The sequence below is a fragment of the Elephantulus edwardii genome, unplaced genomic scaffold, assembly GCF_000299155.1.
Source record: "Elephantulus edwardii isolate Elephantulus edwardi_28Jun2011 unplaced genomic scaffold, EleEdw1.0 scaffold00044, whole genome shotgun sequence".
NCBI lineage: Eukaryota > Metazoa > Chordata > Mammalia > Macroscelidea > Macroscelididae > Elephantulus > Elephantulus edwardii.
In genome coordinates, this window is record NW_006399794.1 from 6124863 (window position 1) to 6150114 (window position 25252).

Below are 25252 nucleotides of genomic sequence, written 5' to 3' on the forward strand. Positions count from 1 at the left end.
GAAAAGAATAGGATGTGCCAGTCTAGACAAGACAGTCTTCCCGTCAACCAGCTTCTGGCTTGGGCTGGTCAATTACCAGGGTCCACTCCTCTCTGCCCGGGAGGTGGGGAAGGACAGTGCCCTGATGCCCCTCCTCTTTGGGCTGCTGGTGTTGAGCCTAGGTCCTTGATGAAGTGGAGCGCCGGCGTGGGATCTCTGCTGCCTTGGTTTACCCCTTCATGAGGAGTCTTATGGAGTCACCCTTCCCTGCTCCCGGGAAGACCATCAGAGTGAAGACCTTCTTGCCAGGTGCTGGCAATGAGGTAAGGATTGATACTGCCTCTTCTCTCAGTTATGGGCTTCAACTGGAGTAGGTCCTACCCAGTCAAGGTTGCAGCCTTCTTGAGTTGTCGCAGCACATTCAAACAATAAATGTGGCTTGGAAAAGTACATAAAATGATGAGATTGTAAATTTACCCAGCTCCTCTTTTCCTCTGTGAAGCTTTCCCTGCTAAACCCCAGTACCTGTTTGAATTAGTAGGCATTTAAATAAAGTTGTGGGGTGGGGGGAAATGAGAAAATGGGAGAGGTATGGCTGAGGAAAGGTTATGTAAGGTAGAGAGAAGAGCACATACCAAGGCAGAATCCTGAGTACAGGGAGTTGGGAAGTGATAAGCTTGGCTTTGAAGGGAAGTAGAGAAAAGTGGTTGAAAGAAAATGTGGAGTCATAAGATAGCTAACTAACAGAGATGGGTGCTGGTATGCTGGTGAGAATGACTTAGGAGGAGCAGCGGTGAAAGGCACAGAAGAGGAACCGTATCACTGAGAGGACGCCATGTGGGGATCCACGGAGAAACTGGCGTTTGTTGGGAGGGAAGAACACTTCCTCTATAATAGGAGATGAGGGTGGTAGTTCATACATTTTGTATTCTCATAAATGTTTTCTCAAAATAGAAGAATTCTTTGCTGATAGTGCATGTGGGTAACAGGGTTTTTAGGAGCGCAAAAAATTAATTATTGCAGAGAGTAGAAAAGAGGACTGATTGATTGATGGGTTTGCCAGACATTGAGAGTACCAATTTAAAAATATTTTTCTTGAGTTCCATCCTCCTCCAACCAACCTATGTTCAGAAGAACATTAGGCTATAGAAGTGGGCAAGAAAAAAAAAAGAAGTGGACGAGACAGATGACCTTTTGCTAGTCTAGAATAATGTCTGGGAGCTCCTGAGGACTGGAACAAATCCTCCCTGGCCTTCTGTCCCATCATTCAATTTTAATTACTTCCATGACCACTAACCTCTGCTGCTTTTGCCTGTAAGACATTTCTTTTCTGGCTTGTCCAGCATCTTGTCCTCTGAGATGCTTCCAAGACATTTCTTCACCCCATATGAGGTTGGGCACCCTTGCTAGATGCCCTTCCAGCCCCCTGTACTCTTGAGTCCTATCTTACCCAGTCACAGAGGCCATGATTGTTCAGGCTCACTTGGCCTGCCTGCAGGAAGTTCTGATGGTGTAGTTCATAAGGAATTAGCTCCTGGTAAAAAGATGGCATCTCTCTTGTGGTTCAAATCCACTAGTAAGTGGCTTCATGGGAGGAAAATGAGCAATCTCCTCTAGTGCGATTTACAGCCTCCGAAAATCTGCTGGAGGATCAATTACAAATTGGCTCAAACTCAGCCGTAATGAGTTTTTTTAGTTTGGGGGGTTTGTAAGGTGGTTTTTTTGTTTGTTTGTTTTTTTATGCCTGCCTGGACTATAATCTCCTTTAGGGAAGGAATGAATGGCAAGAGGATCAGGACAAATTAGCTACCACTGTGACTCTCAATTCCTGGAAGGAGATGGGACCCAAAGATAGTAAGGGCAAAAAAATAAAAAAAAAAAAAAAAAGATAGTAAGGGCTTGTTGGATTGTATTCAGGTCTTTCAGAAGGGAGAATGAGGGAGCTGTGATGAGTTCCTGAGGTGGGTGTGGGGGACATGAGTGTGCACACAGACTTTTGACATTGTTGTTGTTGTTGTTGTTATGTGCCGTCGAGTTGCCTGCGACTCATAGCGACCCTGTGTACAACAGCCCTAAACTCCGCTCTGTCCTGTGCCAATCTCACTGTCTCTGACACTCCCATCCCAATTATCCCAGTCACTGAATCAGTCCACCTCATAGAGGGTCTTCCTCTCCTGCACTGTCCCTCCACCCTCCCAAGCATGATGTCCTTCTCCAAGGACCGGTCTCTCCTCACAACATGTCCAAAGTATGTTAGATGGAGCCTCAGAATCCTTGCCTCCAAGGAGCCACCCGGTTTAACCCTTTCCAGGACAAGTCTGTTTGTTTTCCTAGCAGTCCATGGTATTCTGAATACTCTTCTCCAGCACCACAGCTCAGAGGCATCAATTCTCCTTCTATCCTCCCTGATCATTGTTCAACTCTCTGATGCATAACAAGTGATTGCGAAGACCATGGCCTGTATCAGACGCACCTTAGTCTCCAGAGAGACACCATTGCTCTTCAGTACTTTGGAGAGGTCCCTAACAGCAGACTTTCCCATGGCAATGCGCCTTTTAATTTCCTGGCTGCTGGTGCCAAGACTGTTGACTGTGGAGCCAAGCAAACTAAAGCTGTATACAATCTCAATCTCTTCACCATCCATCCTGATGCTGTCAATTGATCCAGTGGTGAGAATCTTTGTCTTCTTGACATTGAGCCTCAATCCATATTGTAGGCTGCAGTCCTTGACGCTCTGCAGCAGGTGCTTCAGGTCCTCTTCAGTTTCAGCAAGCAGGGTTGTGTCATCTGCATAACGCAGACTGTTGATAAATCGTCCACCAATCTTGACCCCACATTTCTCCTCATAGAGCCCAGCCTCCCCGATAATCTGTTCTGCATATAGGTTGAAAAGGTATGGAGATAGGATGCATCCCTGGCGTACGCCCTTCCCAGTTTTGAACCATGCAGTATTCCCTTGCTCTGTTCTGATGACTGCCTCCTGGTCCAAGTATAAGTTTCACGTTAGAACGATCAAGTGTTCTGGGATTCCCATTCTTCTCAGAGTCAACCATAGTTTGTTATGATCTACACAGTCAAATGCCTTTGCATAGTCAATGAAACACAGATAGACATTCCTCTGGTATTCCCTGCTTTCAGCCAAGATCCATCTAACATCATAATTGTGGTATGAAATGCTGGCTGGCCTACATTCACTGAGTTTATTAAATGTACCAATTACGGTGTTAATCACTGAACCTTCTAGGAGTTCATAATCTGAGAGGAGAGACAATAAGCGCCAATAGAGCATTACAGTGACTTGTGCCCAAGTTAGTGCTTTTTGGGGCCCCATTTCGAAGAATGGTTAGCTAGGGATTACAACATCTTCACTTGCCTGGTGCTTGAGGATCAAATGAGATAGAGTAAAAGCACCTTGAAATAAATTTGCTGTTAAGAGAGAATGAGTTTCTTACACTGTTGCTTAGGCAGCCTGTGCATCCATGTTGCTAATGTGAGCTGAGTGACTAAGGATGGGTCTAGACAACCTTCAGTGAGTTGGCAAGGTACAAGTTTTCCCCTGCTCCAGTTCTGACTGCTGGAGTCAGTTGCAACCCTTTACCCATATGACCTTCTCTAAGGAAGTTAATTTCCTGAAATATAGCATTCAAACAGTAATCTTTAGAGCATCCCTGCAACTCCTTTGGAGGAAAAATAGATAAACTTGGCTCTGATCAGATTTATTCTTGACAAGGTTGTGGAATAGCCAGGCCTGTCTGTGTTTTCCTTCCCCTACATCCCCTCCCACTCAGCACTAGGACATTGAGAAGGTTGTTAGAGATAGAGGCAAGTATTGCAGGAAAAATTTAGCCTTTAGAAGGAAATTCATTCTGCAAGAAAAGGAGGGGGCAGGCCAACAAGGACACCAGCATTGCCTTTACAGAGATGGCTGAAAATAGAGTCCTGGGATTTTGAGGTATTGCCATCTGTCCTTAACAATTATAATAGTTTGGTCAGCCTGTCAACCAGAGTATTTGCCTGGGAGATGGGCAGTAATGTCAGAAGGACCATACAGGTAAAGTTGTGTTTTCCTCAAACTACTTATCTATAAGATAAGTCAACTCTTTTCTTCCTTTTCCTGGGATCCTGATATTCCCTTAATTACTTCTTCTGGAGTCCTCCCTCCCTTCACAGTCAGCCCATGTACTAACATGCAGGCTGAGTGCTGTGAATGGAACTATAGTCTAAGGAGATGTAGACTGGGTCTTATATTCACATTGGGGTAGAATAAAGAACCCTGGAAATAGATATTAGGTAAGGGAAACAAGACCCTAGTTGGTTTTTGTAGGGACCACTGTGTGGCACCTACCTGGCCTGCCTTGGCCTACCTTCCCCATCACTTTCATGCAGGTGTTAGAGCTGCGGCGGCCCATGGACTCTCGGTTGGAGCACGTGGACTTTGAGTGTCTTTTTACCTGCCTCAGTGTACGCCAGCTCATCCGAATCTTTGCTTCACTGCTGCTGGAACGCCGTGTCATATTTGTAGCAGACAAGCTCAGGTATGGTCCAGTAGGACATAAGGGGATGGTATATACACTAATTAATTCAACAAACCCAAGTATGTAGAGTGTGGGTGGGTGGGTGTGTGGGTGTGGGTGTGTGTGAGTGTGTTGGTGATGGTGAAGTAAAGATCAAATGGAAAAGGAAAAGTTAGCAAACCCCCTGAAATGAGAAGATTAAGGGATCAGTCTGAGAGCAGAGAAGATGACAGAATTGAGAAGCCAATGGAAGACTTGACCTAAGGAAGAAGAGGGATAGTTCTTCCTTTACAGTGAATTTGTGGTTGATGACTGTGTTTCCTCTGGGAGAGCAGGTAGGTGGCACAAAGCTGTCTTGTGGAATGCTGAGTTTAAGAAGAATAATAAGCTTTAGGAAGAACCACTGTGAAGAAGGATCAAAGACATAAGATAAGGAATAATGTGAAGAAAACTAGGTCACCCAGTGAAGGCCAATTTAGGGTGTTATCTAAAGAGGCAATTGACTGGAGTGACCCAAGGCTGAGCATTGTTGAGGAGTTGAGGAGAAGGATGGAGAAATGAAGAGTGGCTGCAGGAAGGTTCATCAGAGGAAAAAGAGATGTACAGTGGAGGTATCAGTGGGGCGGGGGAGCGGGCTTAGGGGCAAGCACTGAATAAATCACCAAATTTAGTTGAGAATGTTGGCATCCAGGATTTTAGAGGCAGAAGAGTTCCAGACATGGACAAAGCCCGGTTATGTCCATGATAAAGACAGCAGGTTGAAGAGGAGTTGCATTTGAGGTAGTCAGGAAGAAAGAACTTAAACCTCCTCTAGGCAACCAAACCTTTTTTGGAAAAAAAAGATGGTGTATTTCAGAGATTTGACCAATAGGGTGCCTTGGATATTAATTTTATCTTCTTACTGTCACTAATTAGACATTTACTAAGCTACCTACTGTGTGCCATGCCACAGCCCAAATGCTGAGGTGAAGAAGATAAAGAGAAGTCCTCCTTCTGGTTTGTCCTCTGATAAGCCCAGGATCCCTAAGTATCTCCTGAGTGTGTTGGAGGGAGTAGTTGAGAGAGAAATAGACCCTTAAATGCCCAGCTGAGTGGACCAGGTGTCCAGTAGAAGAACAGTTCCAGGGTTTGAAGATGAGAACTGTAGCTCATTTGTACCCATCAGCATCTCAGTGCTTTTATGTCCCACAGTAACCGGATATGACAGCTCCAAGAAGCCTCCACCTTGCCTTCTCTGTCAGCCCTGTTAACTATCAACAAGCAAACTCCATGGCCGCCCAGCTGTCATGTTTCTTTGAGTCGCCCCTAATAAAACCTGGACTCAGACACTTCTTTTCCCGTAGATTCTACTCTTCTCACCCCACCCGTGGCTGAGTCTCTTCTTTGCTACCCCCAAGGCCTGCCCTGTGGCTCTAGGACTATGAATAAAACTATTGTTTTCTGTGGCTGCAGCTGCCTCTGAACACATTCCAGGACCCTTCTAGGAGGAAAGGCTCTGATTTTTGCCCAGCTGGGCATTCAAGTTCTGCCAATCTTAGGTTTTGAAAAAGATGTCTTCCGTAAGGTCTTTTCTGGGCAAATACTCCTCGGGGTCTGCCTCTAACTAGAGGGGTGAGGTGGGGCAGGCAGCCCAGTGATCATCACATCAGCATGGACTGGGGCCAGAGCTTGGCAGATCCAGCCAGTTCCTGTTCCACTGCTCACGTTTTCCAGTGCTTTGTCTTTCTGGCCTAGCTGGGGAGGGAGAAAGGAGAGGGGATCATGTCTTACCTTTCTATCTTATCAGCCTGCACACTAGGGGGGTTATGCAAAGCCTTCTGCCTCCCAAGGCCCAAGGCCCTTGAAGGAAATTGTGGAGATCACTGACCTCCCACTCTAAGAGAGCCCCTTTTCCAGGTCCTTTTAAAACTGGGCACACATGGAAGGGCTTGGAGAGCTGCCTCCAAGCCCAGCAGTGTTTTAGATGTCCTATAGGATCCTTAGAAGTCTATCTTGTAAGGATATCTGTATGGCATCCAATGACAACAACATGGTGAGAGGACAGCCAAGCAGAGCACACTAGCTAATAAAGTGTTTGTGAATTTCGAGAGGTCCTTCTAGAAAAAAGGACTAGTTTCTGCCCTAGACTTGGATCTAAGTCTCTGCTTAGTCAGGCATGCACTGTGAAAAGGCGTGAATATCTACTGGGGTTTATCAGGTGGAGCCCAGGAGTATTTGTGGCTTATCAGTGGAACTGATAAATGTGGAGAAGGTAGTGTGGGAAAGTCAGACTTGAAAATGAACTTACTCTAAACCTCTCTCCTCATCTGTAAAATGATGCCTAAGGGAGGGCCTTTGAAAAAAACTCTTCCTGACAGAAGGGGGGTAGTTCAGGGCAGGTGTGTCTCTTTTGTTTACTGGTATCTCATACCATCCCTGAACACTGGGAGCTAACACTCAAGTTCACCTGGCACTTTGACATTTTCTTCCTGTCTTTCATTCAGTCTTTATGTTTAGTGACCTAGGTCTAGATGCCTGGAGCCCCCTCTAGGCCAAGTTAGGAATGACCTTGCTGAAACCTGTGGCTTTTTGGAGACTGTTGGCACTTAGAGGAAAATTGAGAATGGGTATCTTCAGCTGTGTAAGAATGCTGCCAGCCACATCACCTGCTGGTTTCATTTATTTCTTCTTCAGTTAGCTCTTTTTCCAGCAAAAGAGAGAAAGGAAGGAGTGGAGGGAAGAAAGGATAGCAGAAGTAATGCTGATCTGGAAGACAAGAGGACTGATTGTGTCCCAGCCTTGTGGTTTAGAATCAGACTGGCACAAGGTATCCATGGCTTCAGTGAATGAAGAATTAGATAATTTCTGTAGGATTCTCCAGTTCTTACACACTATGAATTTGTAATCAAGTCTGAGCAAGTAGTGCAGCACTAGGTGAGGTCTGCCTGCAGAAGATCAAAGGGCTGCAGTCACCAGTATGGATTGCAGCTGAACAGCAGGAAAACAAAGACTCTCACCACTGGTCCAATTGCCAGCATCATGATAGAAGGAGACGAGATTGAGGTTGCTAACAGTTTCATCTTGCTCAGATCTACAGTCAACATTCTTGGCACCAGCAGAGAGGAAATCAAAAGACAAATTAGCTTGGGGAAATCTGTTGTCAGGGACCTCTCCAGAGTGCCAAAGAGAGACAGTGTCAGTAAAGAGACTAGGGTGTGCCTGATCCCAGCTTTGGCCTTCACAAATACTTGCTATGCATCTGAGAACTGGACAGTGACTAAGGATGACAGAAGAAGAATTGATGTTTTTAGCCTCACCTCCATATTTCAGGTAGAGAGGTCCATCCCTGCGGGGATGTAACTTTCTAATGAATCTATATTTTACTATTTTAACCTAAAAAAAAAAGAATCAATGTCTTTGAGTTGTGATACTGGAAGAGTATTGAACCATACCATGGATTGCTGAGAAAACAAACAAGTTTGACCTGGAAAGGGTGAAACCAGGCTGCTCCATGGAGGCAAGGATTTTGAAACTCTGTCTCACATATTTAGAGCATATTGCCAGAAGGGAGCATTCCTTAGAGAAGGACAACATGCTTGGAAGAGTGGAGGGTCAATGCAGGACAAGAAGACCCTGTGAGACGGATTGACACAGTGACTGCGGTAATAAGCACAGGTGTATCTGATACTGTGAGATTGGATCAGAATAGGATAGGGTTTAAAGCTGTTGTTCACAGGGTCACTATGAGTCATAGAGGACTTGACAGCATGTACCAACGAACAACATTGTTTTTGTCCTCTGTATGTTCATGTATTGCTTCATGGCTATTTCTATGTAGATTTTCAAAGAGGGTAGTACTACTGTCCTTAAGATTTTGAGCAGTGGGAAGATGGGCAGGGCCTACAGGATCTGTTTCTGTTGCATTTGGATGTTTAGCATCGGATTATATCCTGGTCCCCACAGGCTTGGACTATCTTTCCTTGCCTAAAGCTGCTTAGCCTGTTCTTGGGGGCTTTATTTCTCTGTCTACCCAACAGTACCCTATCCAGCTGCTCCCATGCCGTGGTGGCCTTGCTCTACCCCTTTTCCTGGCAACACACATTCATTCCTGTCCTTCCGGCCTCCATGATTGACATCGTCTGTTGTCCCACCCCTTTCCTGGTTGGCCTGCTCTCCAGCTCTCTCCCCAAACTGAAGGAGCTGCCTGTGGAGGAGGTGAGCCACTTGGGGATGGGAAGGGTGAAGGAGAAGAGTAGGCAAAAGTCCTCAAGTGGGAGCAGAGGAGGGGGAAGAGTGGCCCTCTCATCCTGGTCTTTTTCCTTTTTTCCGGGAGGCCTATCCCTAACTGGATATACTTGTGTTAGCAGACTGTGGGAACCTGGGGGTCTAGAGGCTTGGAAAAGGACTCATACCCTAAGTCACTGATGATAATGACTTCTCACAGGCACTGATGGTGAATCTGGGATCCGACCGATTCATCCGACAGGTAAGAACAAGACACCTCAAAACTTTTGGTCTCTGGGCTACCCAGGGTGGAGGCTTGTTAGACTCAGGCTTCAGAACACATTACACCATGTGTGTAATGAGCCTGTTTATTGTGCTTTCTGGCCTTTAGAAGTCACAGAACAGACTGGGGTGGGAAGCTGAGAACCCTTGACTTCAGCAGGATTTCCCTTTCTCCTTGGTATTATCAGGCTCAGGAAGGTAGTTTTTAAATAGGAAGAGAATGACCTGAAGGTCTGGAGATTTGGCCTGTAGGCTTTGCCATCATTGAGCGCTTTCCTGAGTCAATATTATCATCTCTTAAACAGAGACAGTGTTAATACCTTGAAATGTGACCAGAGAAATTACATAAGTAATATGTATTGTGCTGTTTAATGGAAAGGATCATAATCATTGTTGTCAACCTCAAAAGTCTGTTAGTCATGGAAATTCCCCTAGCTCTCTACAAAGGAACAAAATCCAATGCCCTACCCTCTGCATGAATGTACAGTCTGTTTCACATCACTAAGTACAAAGTATGAAGGCATATACTATTCCGGAATGTAGAGACAGCAATCATCAACCTAACTTTATACTTGAGAGACAAATGGTGCCTGTTACTTCACTGAATTATTTTTGGTGCAGGAAGAGAGACTTCTTGGAAAAGCTATGCTGATTAGACACGTCCTGGAGATACTTGCTTCCAGCTTATGACTGATTGCTGATTGAAGGTTTGGCTATCACTTCAATAGCCAAATGGATTATGTAGAATCTGTTTAGGATATAGGACCATTTCCCTGTCCCAGGCCTACTGTGCTTCTCTCTTAGAACTAAAGATCTAAGAATTAAGGGGACTTGATCAAAGTGTTAGGGTCAGAATCCTGGCTGGTCCTGTATGAACTTGGGTAAGTTTATTAATCCTTCTGTATCTATTCTTAAAGCAAGGTTGATAATATCTACTTGATAGAGTTATTAGAAGACATAAGATCATATACATTTAAGTCCTTAGATAGGGCCTAGCACATGGTAAATGTTCAGTTAATATCAACTGTGATGATTATCACTATGTTTTTTACCTTCTGCAGATGGATGATGAAGACACATTATTACCTAGAAAGTTGCAGGCAGCTCTGGAGCAGGCTCTGGAGAGGAAGAATGAACTGATCTCCCAGGACTCTGACAGTGATTCTGATGATGGTGAGCAAAGCTTTACTAGGAGGAATCAGGCCTGGCCCCAGACTATCTCCCTCTGTTTTTTTTTAACTTGTGTCTGGGCCTCAGATAGACCCTGCTATGTATTAGACCCTTTATGGCTGACGAGGCTCCAGGTATAGGCTCTTAGTCTCACTTTAAGTTAGAATGCCCTAGCCTCATTCTGATGAGGTTCAAAGAGCTATGACTTGATCAGGCTTGAGGGGAAAGAACTGTAAACTTATCTCAGCTGGAGTTCAGAAATACTAACAATGTTAGAGATACTTCTGGGATGGCGCAGGCTACAAAGCTGCCACTTTCCAGGAGGGTTTGGAGGTAAACGCAAACCCAAGTATCAACCACAAAAAACTTCTTTTTTTTTTTTTCTATAATTATATTTTATTAATTTTCATAAACATTTACAGAGATTTTGGGCTTCCACTCATTCATTGTTGCACTATTCTCTCTACCCTCCTCCCAGTTTGTTCTTGTCCAAATGCCACAGTGCTTGTCAAAGCCAGTTCTGATTAATCTTCTTTGTCAGTGTGTCCTTTGCCATTCCCTATCACTCCTCCCTGAGAGAGACTTCACCCTGAGTCATAAGGAAAAGGGGATGGCGTATTCTCTTAGCTACTTCCTGCTGAAAAGGGACGCTGTGGGTTTCAGGGTGAAGATCTTCTCTCACTACTCTAAAGGGCCCCTTTGGCAGTAGGAAACACATAGACTATTATGGAGATTGATTTTGGAATTTAGATGCACTCTTATTGATTGTGCTTGGCCGTACATGTTCATATCCTTGAAGATGTATCATGGGGGTGTTGCAACCTAGAAGACACAAATTTGACTAACAAGTTATAAGTACATGAGTCCAAAAATTATGGAAAAGTAAAAGAAAAGATTCTTTCATTGTTTTTCAAACCCTCCCCCAGGTCCCCTCCACCATGTAGCCCTCGCTCTAGTCTCCTGTGATGACAGAAATACCCAGTTATATCTCTCTTTTAAACGGTTCTCTCCCTCCTCTGTTTCAGTGCAGTATACATTATTGAACCCATCTTACTCAGTCTCTCCCCAACCCCAAGGACAGTCCCATTCTACAACAGTGGCATCGTGTAATATTTGTCCTTTTGTGACTGGGATATTTCACTCAGCATAATGTTCTCCAGAGTCAACCATTTTGAATAATATTGCATGAGTTCCTTGTTTTTTAATGCAGCATAGTATTCCATTGTGCGAATATACCACAGCTTCTCTAGCCATTCGTTTGTTGATGGGTACTTAGGTTGTTTCCAACTCCTTGCTATTGTGAACAAAGCTGCAATAAACATGGGTGTGCATATATCTGCTTGGATGTCAGCTATGGTCTCTTCAGGGTATATTCCCAGTAGTGGAATTGCTGGGTCAAATGGTATCTCTATTTGCAACTTTTTGAGAAAGCGCCATACTGCTTTCCCAGCCATACTGATTATTCTTCCCTCTTGGGCCTGCCCTCTAGCCATTTCATGATAGAGGGAATGTCCTCTTCCAGCGAAGCCAGGGAGACCACTTAAAGTGAGGGCTGTGAAGAAAGTGATTCTCAGCTCTCTATTGTCAACTTTCATTCCTCCAGCAAATATTTACTATCCATGTCCAGAGCGCCTCCAGGAGCCTATGGGCTAGTTTCAAACTTGTAACAACAAGAGAGAAAGCTTTAAGAACAAAACTGGCTACAAGTTTTGTTGGGAAAAGAAGGACACCACTTGCAGTTTGTAGAAAGCCTGTAGATGTTTGATCTGAACCTCAAAGGTTTTCTCTTCCCTTCTAGAATGTAATACCCTCAATGGGCTGGTGTCAGAGGTGTTCATCCGGTTCTTTGTGGAGACTATTGGGCACTACTCCCTCTTTCTGACACAGAGTGAGAAGGGAGAGAGGGCCTTTCAGCGAGAGGCCTTCCGCAAGTCTGTGGCCTCCAAGAGCATCCGTCGTTTTCTTGAAGTTTTTATGGAGTCCCAGATGTTTGCTGGCTTCATTCAAGACAGGGAGCTGAGGAAGTGCCGGGCAAAGGGTAAGGCCAGAAGATCAGGAGCTGTGGATCCTCTCTAACTTATCTGCTATCTGTAGGGCTGAGCAGCTTAGTCATGTGATTGGAGCTCTTGGCTGCCTAACACACTTTTTCTCTGCTAGAAACTTCCAAGGGAGTTTTGCTTCCCATCCAAGGCTGTGATCATATTAGAACCATGTGGCTGGAGAGAGGGTCTTATTTCCACTTAAGAGTAGAATGATCATTGGTTTCCCTTAATCCTGTAATGATTCCCTTGTCTTGGAGAAAAACTAAATGGATCAATTTAAGGGGGGTCCTGAGAATCTAGGCATTGGGAGGTCCCTTAAAGAGGACTGGACTAGCTAACTATTTTAGGTTGGTGATGGTCCCTCCTCGAGGTAGAACTTTTAGTTATTTCCTCAGCTTATTCAGGGCTTCTTCATTTCTTCAAGATTTTTCTGTTTTAACCTCTGGGTTATTGTACTTTCAGTCTACTAATATTATTCATTTAGTGCAACAAACCTTTTTGGAATAACATAAAAGGAGTGGCCTAAAAGTAATTAGAGAGGGTGGCCATGTTGCGGGTGGGGCAGCTCTGGAATTAAAGAGTGAATGGTGTCTTCACCATAATGGGACTCAGCAATGTGTACTGGGATTGAGTGCATAGAGTATTGAAAACCTTTAGCAATAAATATACCAGTGAAATATCATTAGTTTTGATCAGCCAATCTGAATCCCCAAAATTCGTACCTACAAATTAGAATTCCATATTTATGATTTCTCTGTTTTGTACACCAGAGTCCCCTTCATTTAGTAGAGTTAAATGTTAAACTGGAGGGGAGCTCTGGTGGCCTAGTGGTAAGGAGCTGCAACTACAATCCCAGAGGTGCACGGTTCAAATCCACCAGATGCTCTGCTGGGGAAGGAGGGACAATCTCCTCCTGTACCAGTCAGATCTGATTTGACGGTACACTCACACATAGTTTGATTTTTATTTCCCTTCTTGTAATCTTTTCTTCCCTGTCCTTGTTTCTGCCCAGGCCTGTTTGAGCAGCGGGTAGAACAGTATTTAGAGGAACTTCCAGATACAGAGCAGAGTGGAATGAATAAATTTCTCCGAGGTTTGGGTAAGTAGCCTTGATAAGATATACATGTTTATAGCAAGAAGGGCAGAGCTTGGACACTGGAGGAAGAGAGTCTTTTATAAAGAAAAGATCTCTAGGACAGTAAATACAGTATTCACCAAACCGTGGGCCCAAGAGAGACCACAGATTTCCCATTACGTGTTTCAAGGTGCATGCTTTCCTGAGAGAATGTGAACACTAAAGAGCTAGTGAACTTTCCTCCAGGCTACAAAGGGGCCCATAAAAGTAGCAGTGCCAAAGTGCCCTTCTCTTACCACCTCCTCTCCCTCCAAGTTCCATGGAATCATGGCTCAGTTTAAGGGGAAATTAAGGCAAGAAGTTAAAGGATTAATACCAGTGGCCTATTGGAGCTCTCAAGTGTTTTCACGATCCTGGATCAAGTATCTGATAGCTGTAAGCCAGTCTTCCTAATCCTGTCTCCCTTTTTTCCCCAGTGAGAGAATTAAGGCTTTAGGAAGGAAAGGGTATGGAAATTGGAAACTATGACAAAGAAACATTCTCAGTTTTGCCTTCTCTGGCCCACAGGCAACAAAATGAAGTTCCTCCACAAGAAGAATTAAGCTTCTTTCCAGTAGCAGAGTCCAGTGCCTTGTAGAACCTGAAGCCTGGGGAAGGGGCCCCTGCCTGTGACACTCTGGACTGCTGTGGCACTCTACCCCCACAGACCCCACACTTCCAGTCAGCCCATTTCTGCCATCACAATATCCCAGGATACTGTTTGTAAATAATCTGCTGTAAGCTTTCTTAACTGTTTTTGTAATGAGCAAAGAGAATCTGGTAAATATTTGTATATTCCCAAGGGGCTGGTGCTTTCCTGCCCTGCCTGAGCACAGATGAAGTTTAGCTAGGTGCTGGTGACTGGCCAATTATGTGCAGCTGACTGTCTCAGCTAAACCACTGATCTTTCCCTGGAGGCTCCTGGCCTGCTTGCCTGAGGTCCCTGCTGCCAGTCTTGGGCCCTGGAGAGCAGATGCTGTCTTGCTGTGTACAGGAGGACATTTTTTTTTGTTTCAACCTTGGAATTTCTATTTTTTCCTAGTTGTACCCTCCTCTAACCTTCTGTTTATGAAAGGCAAGGGCCAATCAATCCTCAAATGCAGCATGGTACCAGATAGGTACCTGGCTCATCTTGGGCCTGGCTCTCTTGCTCCTCCCACTTTTTTATATGATCAGTGAGCATGGGAATGTCAGCCCCCAGCTCTGCCAGTGCTCTCTGGCCCAGCTCCCAGTCAGTGGTGGCCATGATGCGGTACAGGGCATCCTTCCTTCCCACTGTCTACGGTTGTTCCTAATAAACCATGTACAGTTGTTTGGGCCCAGAGCCTCTCGTGTCCTTGGCCTCATTATCTTCAGTTATCTTTCTTAGGAATGGGCTACAATGAGCCAATCTGGAATGAAACAACTCATGTAGGGAATTCAGTACTTGATTTGGGGTTTAGATTTCTATAGGTCACTGACTTTCCCTGATAGGGGTTTAGATTACTGTAGGTCATTGACTTTCCCTAATAGTGACTTCTCTGGCTGAGTTGTAAGACTGGATTAGAAGATACCAAATCATTGTTCTAGTTATGATTCCCACTCTAGTCGTCAACTGTTAAATGTTTTTGGTAATAGAAAGAATGATCACTGCCTCTTGTCTCTGTTACTGGTTGAATAAGAATAGTTTTCTGTTCAATTTTAAACTCTTAAAACCCCATTAGTTATCGTGGTATTGGTGGAGGATGCTCAGGAAATCTAGCCCAAGGCTTGGTCACAGAATGACCCACTGCTTATACCTCTTCCACATCACCCTGATTGTTTTCCCCCTCTTTGGGGACCTTGGGTTGGCATAAAGAATGCTCTGCTGCATCCTGTGGAAGAATAAGGAGAGAAACAGAGGGAAGTGGCTTGGATTTTAACCCATCATGACCTGGGTAGAGCAGAAGTGGTAAAAACTCCCAAGGTGTCCTTCCATCCTAGCCTATTTTAGGGTGGAAAGTCTATCTCAAGCTCTCTTACCTGGTCCCTACTGAGGTATGCACAGGCTGCCGCCTGTCAGTGATTTGGGATTGCTACCTTCCTCATAAAACAAAGTCAAAGGTTCCTCTTCTAAGATGACAATGTCTTTTTCTCCTCTGAAAATGCCTCTTACATTATTGTCTTTGGTGTTTGCTGGGATTGAGATTTCAAATCTGGGTGAATCAATGGAGTGGAAGGAAAATTAATCATAACCAGCAAGTCCAGAGTTAATTAATCTCCAGAGTTCATAGACTCTTTTAATAATAGTTTCTAAAAAGTACTATTTCTCTCTTTTTAAAATTTATTTATTTATTGTTTCTTTTTTTTGTTTAACATGCTTTTAAAGGACCATCAGATGTTTGCTCAAGAGGTATAAACTCTTTTTAAAAAAAGTTTTTTGAAACCTTTTATAGCATATAAAGAGCCTTGCAGGCAGAGCATAATCTGTTAGTCTGCTAACTAAAATGTTGTCAGTTTGAATCCACCATAAAGATTTACAGCCTCAGAAACCTGATGGATGGTCAAGTCACTAGGAGTCAGAGCAACGAAACAGAAGTAGGTTTATTTCGTTTTATAATACAAGGATACATCTCTCTCCTCCTATGGCCTCAGCTCTGATCTTGATTTAGAAATCTGGGACAGTCCCAGGAGGGCTTGGAATGGCTGCCATACAGTGACTGACTGCTTTGGTCAAGGCCCAGAAAGAATTCTTAGTAGAGGAGGGACAAGACAGTAGATGTGCAGGAGTGTATGTCTAAAGAACCTGGTTTGAAGCTTACAAATGTATTAGGTTCTGTCTGTTTTCAGTTTCTGAATCCTTAATTCAGTGAGTCTCAGTGCTTTAGGTGTACTCTTTAAAAAAATAGCAAATACTGTAATTCCCTTTTACCATTCTGTGTTGAAATATGTAGATAATATAACCCATCTACACATACCATTGTGAATCAGTTATCATGAGTTTTAGGGTCAACGGAACAGCCACTAACAAACACAGCTATAATATAAATAGAAAACTTGTTGCCAATTCCAACTAATGCATTTGAGAGCACACTTACTCCACAGGGTTTTCTTGGTTGTAATTGTTACTTAAGAGGTCAAGCACATGGCTTGATAACCTAAAGGTTGGTGGTTTGACCCCACATCCAGCTGCTCTGTGTGAAAAAAGCTTGGCAGTCTGCTCCAGGAAAGATTACAATTTAGAAAAGTCTATGGAACCATTCTACCCTGTCCTGTAGATCATTTGAGTCAAAAATCAATTCAACAGGCCTGGAAAGCCTGTAAACTGCTATCTAAGATACTACTAAAGATATCATGCTTGGAAGGGTGGAGGGACAGCGCAGGAGAGGGAGACTCTGGATGAGATAATACAGAGACTAGTAGAATGGGAGAGGTGTGTTGGAGTCAGTGAGACTGGCTCAGGATTGAGCAGGCTTCAGAGCTGTTGTACATAGAGTTGCTATGAGTTATCAGGTGACTCAACAGCACATAACAACAATCTTTCCTAGCATGATGTCTCTCCTTAAGGACTGTTTGTTTGTTTGTTTGTTTGTTTCTGAAAATATGTCCAAACTAGATGAGACAAATTTTTACTATCCTTAGCTTTAAGGAACACTCTGGTTGCATTTCCTTCAAGACATATTTGTTTGTTTTTTGGCAGTTCATGAGATATTCCGCACTTTTCTTTAACAACACAACTCAAAGGCATCAATTCTTCTCCAGTCAATCTTATTCATTGCCCACCTTTCAGATATATAAGTGATTGGAAAACTATGGCTTGAATCAGGTGCACCTTAGTCTTTAAATTGACATTACTGCTCTCCAGAACATTGGAAAGGTCTCTAGAAGCAGACTTTCCCAATGTTGTATGTCTCCATATCTCCTGTATGCTGGTACCAAGTGGATTATGGATCCAAGCAAGAGAAAATCACTGAAAATTTAAATCTTTTCTCCATCTATCATGATGTTGCCTTTTGGACTAGTGTTTGAGGATCTTTGTTTTCTTGATGTTGAGATGTAATCCATATTGAAGGCTGTAGTCCTTGATTCTCACAGCAAGCACTCAATGTCCTCCTCTCTTGAGTCAACCTGTGGCCACCTTTTTATTATTATTTAAATAATAGTGAGTATTGTACTCCTTTAAAAAGTCATCTATATGAGATTATATGGTCAACAATTACTTTGAAACAGAGAGAAGAAGGTAAGGAAGCAGGTAAACCAGATTATTGGAAATGAAATAACCAGAACAGACTCCTCAAGAATGTTTAAGAATTGTGAAGAAAGTAACCAATGGCATTGAACAATTTATATAGAAATAAAAGCACAATAAAACAGTATTTTAAAAATCCCCCAAACTCAGCAGCATCTAATGGCAACCTTCACTGAAATATATCACTAAAGCTTTATTCTGAGTTGATTCTAACTACCAACCAGTTGGGCCATGTGCATTTAACGATTACTGCTATCAGGGCAATTCTAACTCCTTTAGGACATAGTGTATATGGATTCCAAGTAAATCTTTAGGGAAGCAAATTGTTTCATCACTTCTCATGAAAAGGCTGGTGGGTTTGAGCCATTCATCTTTTGGTTAGCAACACAGCACTTTAACTATTGCATCACCAAGGTCCCTGTAATAATAATTTAAAAATCCTGTCAAGCCAGTTCCAGTTCATAGTAACCATCCATCAGATTCCAGAGACAGTAAATCTTTAAAGGAGATTGCCTATTTTTCTTCTGCAGAGTGGCTGGTGAATTCAAGTTGCTAATTCTTTGGTTAGCAGCCCTGTATGTTATGTATTAGGCCATCAGGTCACTTTGTTGTTATGTGCTGTCAAGTCAACTACAACTCATAGTGACCCTATGCACAATAGCTCTGAACATTGCTCTATCCTGAGCCAGTCTCACAGTCTTTGACACACCTACCCTCGTTACTTCAGTTATTGTGTCAATACATCTCATCTGGGGTCTTCCTCTCCTGTGCTGTACCTCGACCTTTTCAAGCATAATCTCTTTCTCCAAAGACTGGTCCCTCCTGGCTACATGCCAAAGTATGTGAGAGACAGAGCTTGAAAATCCTTGCCTCCAAAGAGCAGCTTGATTCCATCCTCTCCGGGACAGACTTGTTTGTTCTCTTGGCAGTCCATCGTATGCTCAATACTCTTCAGCACCACATCTCAAAGGCATCAATTCTTTTTGTCATCCTTGGTAAGTACCCAGATCTCTGATGCATAACAAGTAATTATGAAGACCATGGCGTGGATCAGGTACACCTTAATCTCTATACTGACATCCTTGCTCTTCAGCACTCTGGAGAGGCCCCTGACAGCAGATTTTCCTAATGCAATTTTTGTCTTTTGATTTCCTGACTACTGGTGCCAAGAATGTTGATTGTAGAGCCAAGCAAACTGAAGCTGTTACCAATCTCAATCTCTTCTTCATCTATAATGCTGCTGCTAATTGGCCCAGTAGTGAGAAGCTTTGTTTTCTTGATGTTGAGCTTCAAATCATATTGCAAACTATAGTCCTTGACCCTCTGCAGCAGATGTTTCAGGTCCTCCTCACTTTCAGCAAGCAGTTGTGTCATGCATAATGCAGGTTGTTCATGAGTCTTCTCAAATTCTGATGCCAGATTCTTTCTCATAAAGTCCAGCCTCTTTTTTTTTTTCCAAGTTTATTGGATTAATTGGTTTTTTTTTTCTATAATTATATTTTATTAATTTTCATAAACATTTACAGAGATTTTGGGCTTCCACTCATTCATTGTTGCACTATTCTCTCTACCCTCCTCCCAGTTTGTTCTTGTCCAAATGCCACAGTGCTTGTCAAAGCCAGTTCTGATTAATCTTCTTTGTCAGTGTGTCCTTTGCCATTCCCTATCACTCCTCCCTGAGAGAGACTTCACCCTGAGTCATAAGGAAAAGGGGATGGCGTATTCTCTTAGCTACTTCCTGCTGAAAAGGGACGCTGTGGGTTTCAGGGTGAAGATCTTCTCTCACTACTCTAAAGGGCCCCTTTGGCAGTAGGAAACACATAGACTATTATGGAGATTGATTTTGGAATTCAGATGCACTCTTATTGATTGTGCTTGGCTGTACATGTACATATCCTTCAAGATGTATCATGGGGGTGTTGCAACCTAGAAGACACAAATTTGACTAACAAGTTATAAGTACATGAGTCCAAAAATTATGGAAAAGTAAAAGAAAAGATTCTTTCATTGTTTTACAAACCCTCCCCCAGGTCCCCTCCACCATGCAGCCCTCAAAGTCCAGCCTCTTGAATTATCTTTTCTGCATACAGATTGAAAAGGTTTGGAAACTGGGCATATCCTTGAAGTACTCCTTTTCTGATTTTGAACCATGCAGTGTTTCCTTGCTCTGTTCTGATGACTGCCTTGTGATCCAAGTATAAGTTTTACATGAGCACAGTCAAGTGTTCTGGGATTCCCATTCTGCTAAAAGTTAGCCACAATTTGTTGTCATCCATGCAGTTAAATGCCTTTGCATAGCAGATGGAACACTGACAGACATTCCTCTAGTACTCTCTGGTATCAGCCAAGATCCATCTGACATTGGCAATTTTGTTCCTAGTGCCATAGCCTCTTCTAAACCCAGCTTCTATTTTTGGTAGTTCTCTGTCATGTACTTTTCCAGTCTCTCTTGGTCTAATCTTTAAAAGGATTTTGCTTGCATGTGATATTAGTGATATCATTTGATAATTTTCACACTCTGATCAGATTTTTATGTAATAGGAATAAATATGGATAGCTGTAATATAAAAGGGGGAGAAATTAATAGAATGTATTTTGCAATAAAATAACAGGCTTAAATATGTAATACTTGGATACAACCATACTAGAAGACATAATTAAGCTAGATTCTTGTACCTATGCATATAATTACTGTGAATAAGATACCACATGTGAACAATGAATAGAGATGGCAAAGAATTGATGCCTTTGAGTTGTGGTTTTGGAAAAAAAGTGCTGAATATTTCATGAACTGGCAAAAGACATGTCTTGGAGAAAGCAGCTAGAGTGCTCCATAAAGGCAAACCTATGTCTTGTATATTTTGGGTATGTTGTTAAGAGGCACCATTCCTTGGAAAGTCATCATGCTTGTAAAGATGGAGGGTCAGTGAAGGAGAGGAAGACCCTAAACAGGGCACATTGACAAAGTGACTGCAGCAGTGGACTCAAATATGTCTAAAATGATGAAGATGGTACAGGATAAGATAGGGTAAAATCTGTTGTTCATAGGGTCACTAAGTCATACTTGACAACACCTAACAATACTAGCACCTCAGATTCTGTTAAATAGGGATCCTATGTACAATTGCTCTGAACTTTGCCCTAATCTGAGGCAGTTTCACTGTCTCTGCCACACCTATGCCCATTAAACCAGTTACTGTGTCAATCCATCTCATCCAGGGTCTTCCTCTCCTGTATTGTCCCTCCACTCTTTCAAGCTTGATGCCCTTCTTCACAGATTGGTCCTTTCTGGCCATGTGCCCAAAGTATGTGAATCAGAGCTTCAAAATCTTTGCTTCCAAGGAGCAGCTTGGTTTCACTCTCTCCAAGACAGACTTGTTTGTTCTCTTGGTGGTCCATGGTATGTTCAATACTCTTTTCCAGCACAACTAAAAGGAATTGATGGTTCTTCTGTCAATCTCAGTTACTGTCCATCTCTCTAATGCATAACAAGTAATTGTGAAGACCATGGTTGGGATCAAGTGCACTAGACCAGCATCATGGCTCTTTAGCACTTTGGGAGAGGTCTGTGACAGCAGATTTTCCTAATGCAAATAATCTTTTGATTTCTTGTGCAAAGAATGTTAATTGTAGAGCCAAGCAAAGTGAAATTATTAATAACCTTAATCTCTTCTCCATCATAGTGCTGCCAATTGGCCCAGTGGTGAAAATCTGTGTCTTCTTGATGTTGAGCTTCAATCCATATTGAAGAATACAGTCCTTTGCCTTCTGCAGAAAGGCTTCAGATCCTTCTCAGTTTCAGCAAGCAATGATGTGTCATCTTCCTAACACAGATTGTTGATGAGGTGGTTTTCTAAAACAATTTTAGGCAGTATTTTGAACAAAACAAAGCAACACTTGTCTTCATTTATACAGTGGCTGGAATCCTAGAAAAACTGTGAAGGATATATGAAAACTACCATAACTGTTACCCATGGTGGTCAGTGTTTGGCGGAGCTCCCAGTTTAAGACAGGTTTAGGTGAGCTCTGGTGGCCTAGTGGCAAGAAGCTGCACTACAATCCTGGAGGTGTGAGGTTCAAATCCACCAGATGCTCTGCTGAAGAAGGAGGAACAATCTCCTCCTGTACAGTCAGGTCTGATTTGATGGTACACACACAAATAATAATAATAATAATAATGACAGGTTTAGAAGTTTAGAAGCAGGAGTGGCATCCAATTCCTCAACAACATACCACGAGAAACTCCATGAACATTGATAAATGATGATAGTTCTAGAAAGTCTCCAGGCCTTTTGTTCATAGGGTTGCTATGAGTCGTGCTTGACTTGACGACAATCAACATACACAACATATGCAAAATGAAATTGGATCCTAAGCTAAGTTTTCATTGTTTTTTCTTAGGTACCACTGAGTCAGTTTAGACTTATCTCACCTCTGTTACAATAAAAAGCAAAACTGCTCAGTCCTGCTGCATCCACACAGTGCTTGCTGTGTCCCACCCACTGTTGCAGCCAGTGTGGCAGTCCGTCTTGTGGAGTGTCTTTCTTTTTTGCTCATCCTTTACCAAGCATGTCCTTAAATAGGGTTTGGTCTCTTCTGATAAAATGCTCAGAATATGTGATACAAAGTCTCACCATTGTCACTGTGATGGCAAAGGACAGGACAGGGTTCAGATCTGTTGTTCATAGGGTTTCTATGAGTCATTTCTATGGCACCTAACAGCAACAAGTAGGTAAGGAGTTGCCCTGCCAGCCCAGAGACAAGCTGATCAAATCCACAAGCAACTAAATGTGATGTATATAGCCTTTGAAAATCCACAGGAGGATCAGCTATGAGTCAGTTCTGACTTAGTGACAATGAGAGACTTAACCAAGGAGAGCTGTTATTCCAAGGAGCATTCCACCTGTACTTCAAGACAGATTTGGTTGCTCTTGCTTTTTTGGCTGTCTATTGTTTCTTCACCAGCACTGCAATTCAGAAGCATTAATTATACTTTAATCTTATTCATTACCCAACTTTCATATGTATATAAGGTGCCTGAAGATACCAGGGCGTGGGTCAGGCTCACTTTATTCTTTACAAGTGATAGTTTGTTCTTTAGCACTTTAAAGATTGTGGGCTTTTTGGTAGGAGATTTGCATTATGCAATAATACATAATTTGATTTTTCAACTGCTGCTTCCTTGGGCAACTGCTGCTTCCTTGGGCATTGCTCATGAGTTCAAATGAAATTACTTGACTACTCCAGTCTTTTCTCCATTTATCTTGGTACTGCTTATTGATCCAGTTGTGAGGAATTTTGTTTTCTTATTGCAGAACCTCTAGGTACATCCATTTCATGATTATGAAAAACAAAAAAAAATACTTAGATACATTTTTAGAACTCCCAGGTGATAATTCTCAATTCTGTCATTGAGAATAAGTGTTTTAAATAGGGTTGTTACCTTTCAACATTCCTGTCCCATTCTCCCCACCCCTACCCCATTCTGGAGTTAAAAGAGCCTTGGATTTTCTCCTGTGAAGGAACCCAGAAATGTAATGTGTCTAGCTGCTAACCAAAAGGTCAGTAGTTCAAATCCACCAGCTGTTTCACATGAGAAAGATGGGCAGTCTCCTCCCACAAAAATTTACTCTCAAAAACCCTAAACTGGGGTTACTGTGGGTCAGATCCAACTGGGAAACACTAGGTTTATTGTGAAGGAAAGGAGTCCTGGTGTCACAATAGTTAATACCAGTGACTTTATGGGAGAAAGGATAGCTGAGAAAACTTTGGGACAGTCCTATTACAAAAGATTATGTTGGAGAGGAGTACCATGTCATCTATGAGTCAGAACTGAATGGATGGAACTCAACAACTCTAGCTGTCCAATATGATATCTACCCATTAGCCACCAGTTCTAGTGCTGTAGACTGTAGTGTATTGCACGGATAGATACAGGTCACTAGTGGTTCAAATATACTAGAGGCTAAGCAAGAGAACGATGGGCAGTCTCTTGCCATTAAAATTTACAGTCTAGAAGCTAGAGGAATGATCATTCTGAGATGGAAATTAATTGGTCTTGAACTTTAGTTTTCAAGTCACAGAGAGTAACAGGAAGTTGTTTACTTGTGTTTTATTGTCTATGTAAAGACATTCTTCTGTGTAATTATTAAAAAAAAAAATCATGATTAACATTGTAAAGAATGGGAATTCCAAACACTTAAAATTGTGCTAGCAGTGATCATGTGGAACTTGGACATAGACCAAATAACAGCTCTCCTTGGTTAAGTCTCTCATTGTCACCAAGTCAGAACTGACTCAATAGCTGATCCTCCTGTGGATTTTCAGAGGCTATATACATCACATATGAGGGGACTGCCCATCTTTCTCGGAGTTGCTTGTGGATTTGATCAGCTTGTCTCTGGGCTGGCAGGGCAACTCCTTACCTACTTGTTGCTGTTAGGTGCCATAGAAATGACTCATAGAAACCCTATGAGCAACAGATCTGAACCCTGTCCTATCCTTTGCCATCTTTATCATCTTTGATATACTTGAGCCCATTGCAGCAGCCACTGTGTCAATCCATCTGGTTGAGAGTCTTTACCCTCTCACTAAAGTGCCACCTTTCCAAGCATGATGTCCTTTTTAAGGAATAGCCTGTCCTAGCCACATGCCTAAAGTATGTGAGGTGAAGCTTTATCTTCTTTGCCTCCAGGGAGCATTCTGTCTGCACTTTCTGCCTTTTTCACTAGGCCACCAGAATTCACTGGTCATCTTTCAAGCTAGTATCTCAGTGGGGTGGGGGGTGGGGAATCAGTCTGTTTATGACTGCTTAGTTAAAATTTATATTCAACTGCAACAATGATGAATGAAAATCCAAAATCTCTGTAAATGTTCATTAAAATTAATTTTAAAAAAAGAAAAAGTTTATTCAAATAATACTTTTTTTAAAAATTTATTTTCTTTTCAATTTGATGTACTGTCAAATTAGATCTGACTGGTTCAGAAGGAGTTTGCCCCTCCTTCTCCAGCAGAGCATTTGGTGGATTCAAACCACACACCTTTGGGATTGCAGTGCAACTTCTTGTCACTAGGCCAACAAAGCTCCCATCAAACAATACTTTAAAAAAAAATACTTTTATGCATATCTTTGCAAAGTCATGTAGACAAAGTCACATAACCTGCTTTGTACCCAAAGTACTTACAAATATAAAATAAACAGAGTAATTCATACAATGCAAACATGAAGTAAAACCAAAGTTGTGATGTTGTTGTTATGTGCCGTCGAGTCACTTGCGACTCATAGCGACCCTATGTACAACAGCCCTAAACTCCGCTGTCTTGTGCCAATCGCACTGTCTCTGACACTCCCATCCCAATTATCCCAGTCACTGAATCAATCCACCTCATAGAGGGCCTTCCTCTCCTGCACTGTCCCTCCACCCTCCCAAGCATGATGTCCTTCTCCAAGGACCGGTCTCTCCTCACAACATGTCCAAAGTATGTTAGATGGAGCCTCAGAATCCTTGCCTCCAAGGAGCCACCCGGTTTAACCCTTTCCAGGACAAATCTGTTTGTTTTCCTAGCAGTCCATGGTATTCTCAATATTCCTCCAGCACCACAGCTCAAAGGCATCAATTCTCCTTCTATCTTCCTTGGTCATTGTCCAACTCTCTGATGCATAACAAGTGATTGGAAGACCATGGCCTGTATCAGACGCACCTTAGTCTCCAGAGAGACACCATTGCTCTTCAGTACTTTG

At 42.7% G+C, this 25252-nt stretch overlaps 1 protein-coding gene across 2 annotated transcripts in view; it reads left to right on the top strand.

Moving 5' to 3' along the window:
* The window catches only part of ST5 (suppression of tumorigenicity 5), a 162139-nt gene extending 147511 nt beyond the window's left edge, over nucleotides 1-14628 (top strand). For both annotated transcript variants that reach the window (XM_006885434.1, XM_006885433.1), the window contains 8 exons: nucleotides 162-302; nucleotides 4366-4514; nucleotides 8510-8687; nucleotides 8917-8958; nucleotides 10040-10151; nucleotides 11947-12186; nucleotides 13203-13289; nucleotides 13833-14628. In XM_006885434.1, the coding sequence (XP_006885496.1) occupies nucleotides 162-302; nucleotides 4366-4514; nucleotides 8510-8687; nucleotides 8917-8958; nucleotides 10040-10151; nucleotides 11947-12186; nucleotides 13203-13289; nucleotides 13833-13867 (984 nt within the window). In that variant the 3' untranslated portion in view covers nucleotides 13868-14628. The remainder of the gene's footprint in view (nucleotides 1-161; nucleotides 303-4365; nucleotides 4515-8509; nucleotides 8688-8916; nucleotides 8959-10039; nucleotides 10152-11946; nucleotides 12187-13202; nucleotides 13290-13832) is intronic.
* The last annotated feature ends 10624 nt before the right edge of the window (nucleotides 14629-25252 follow it).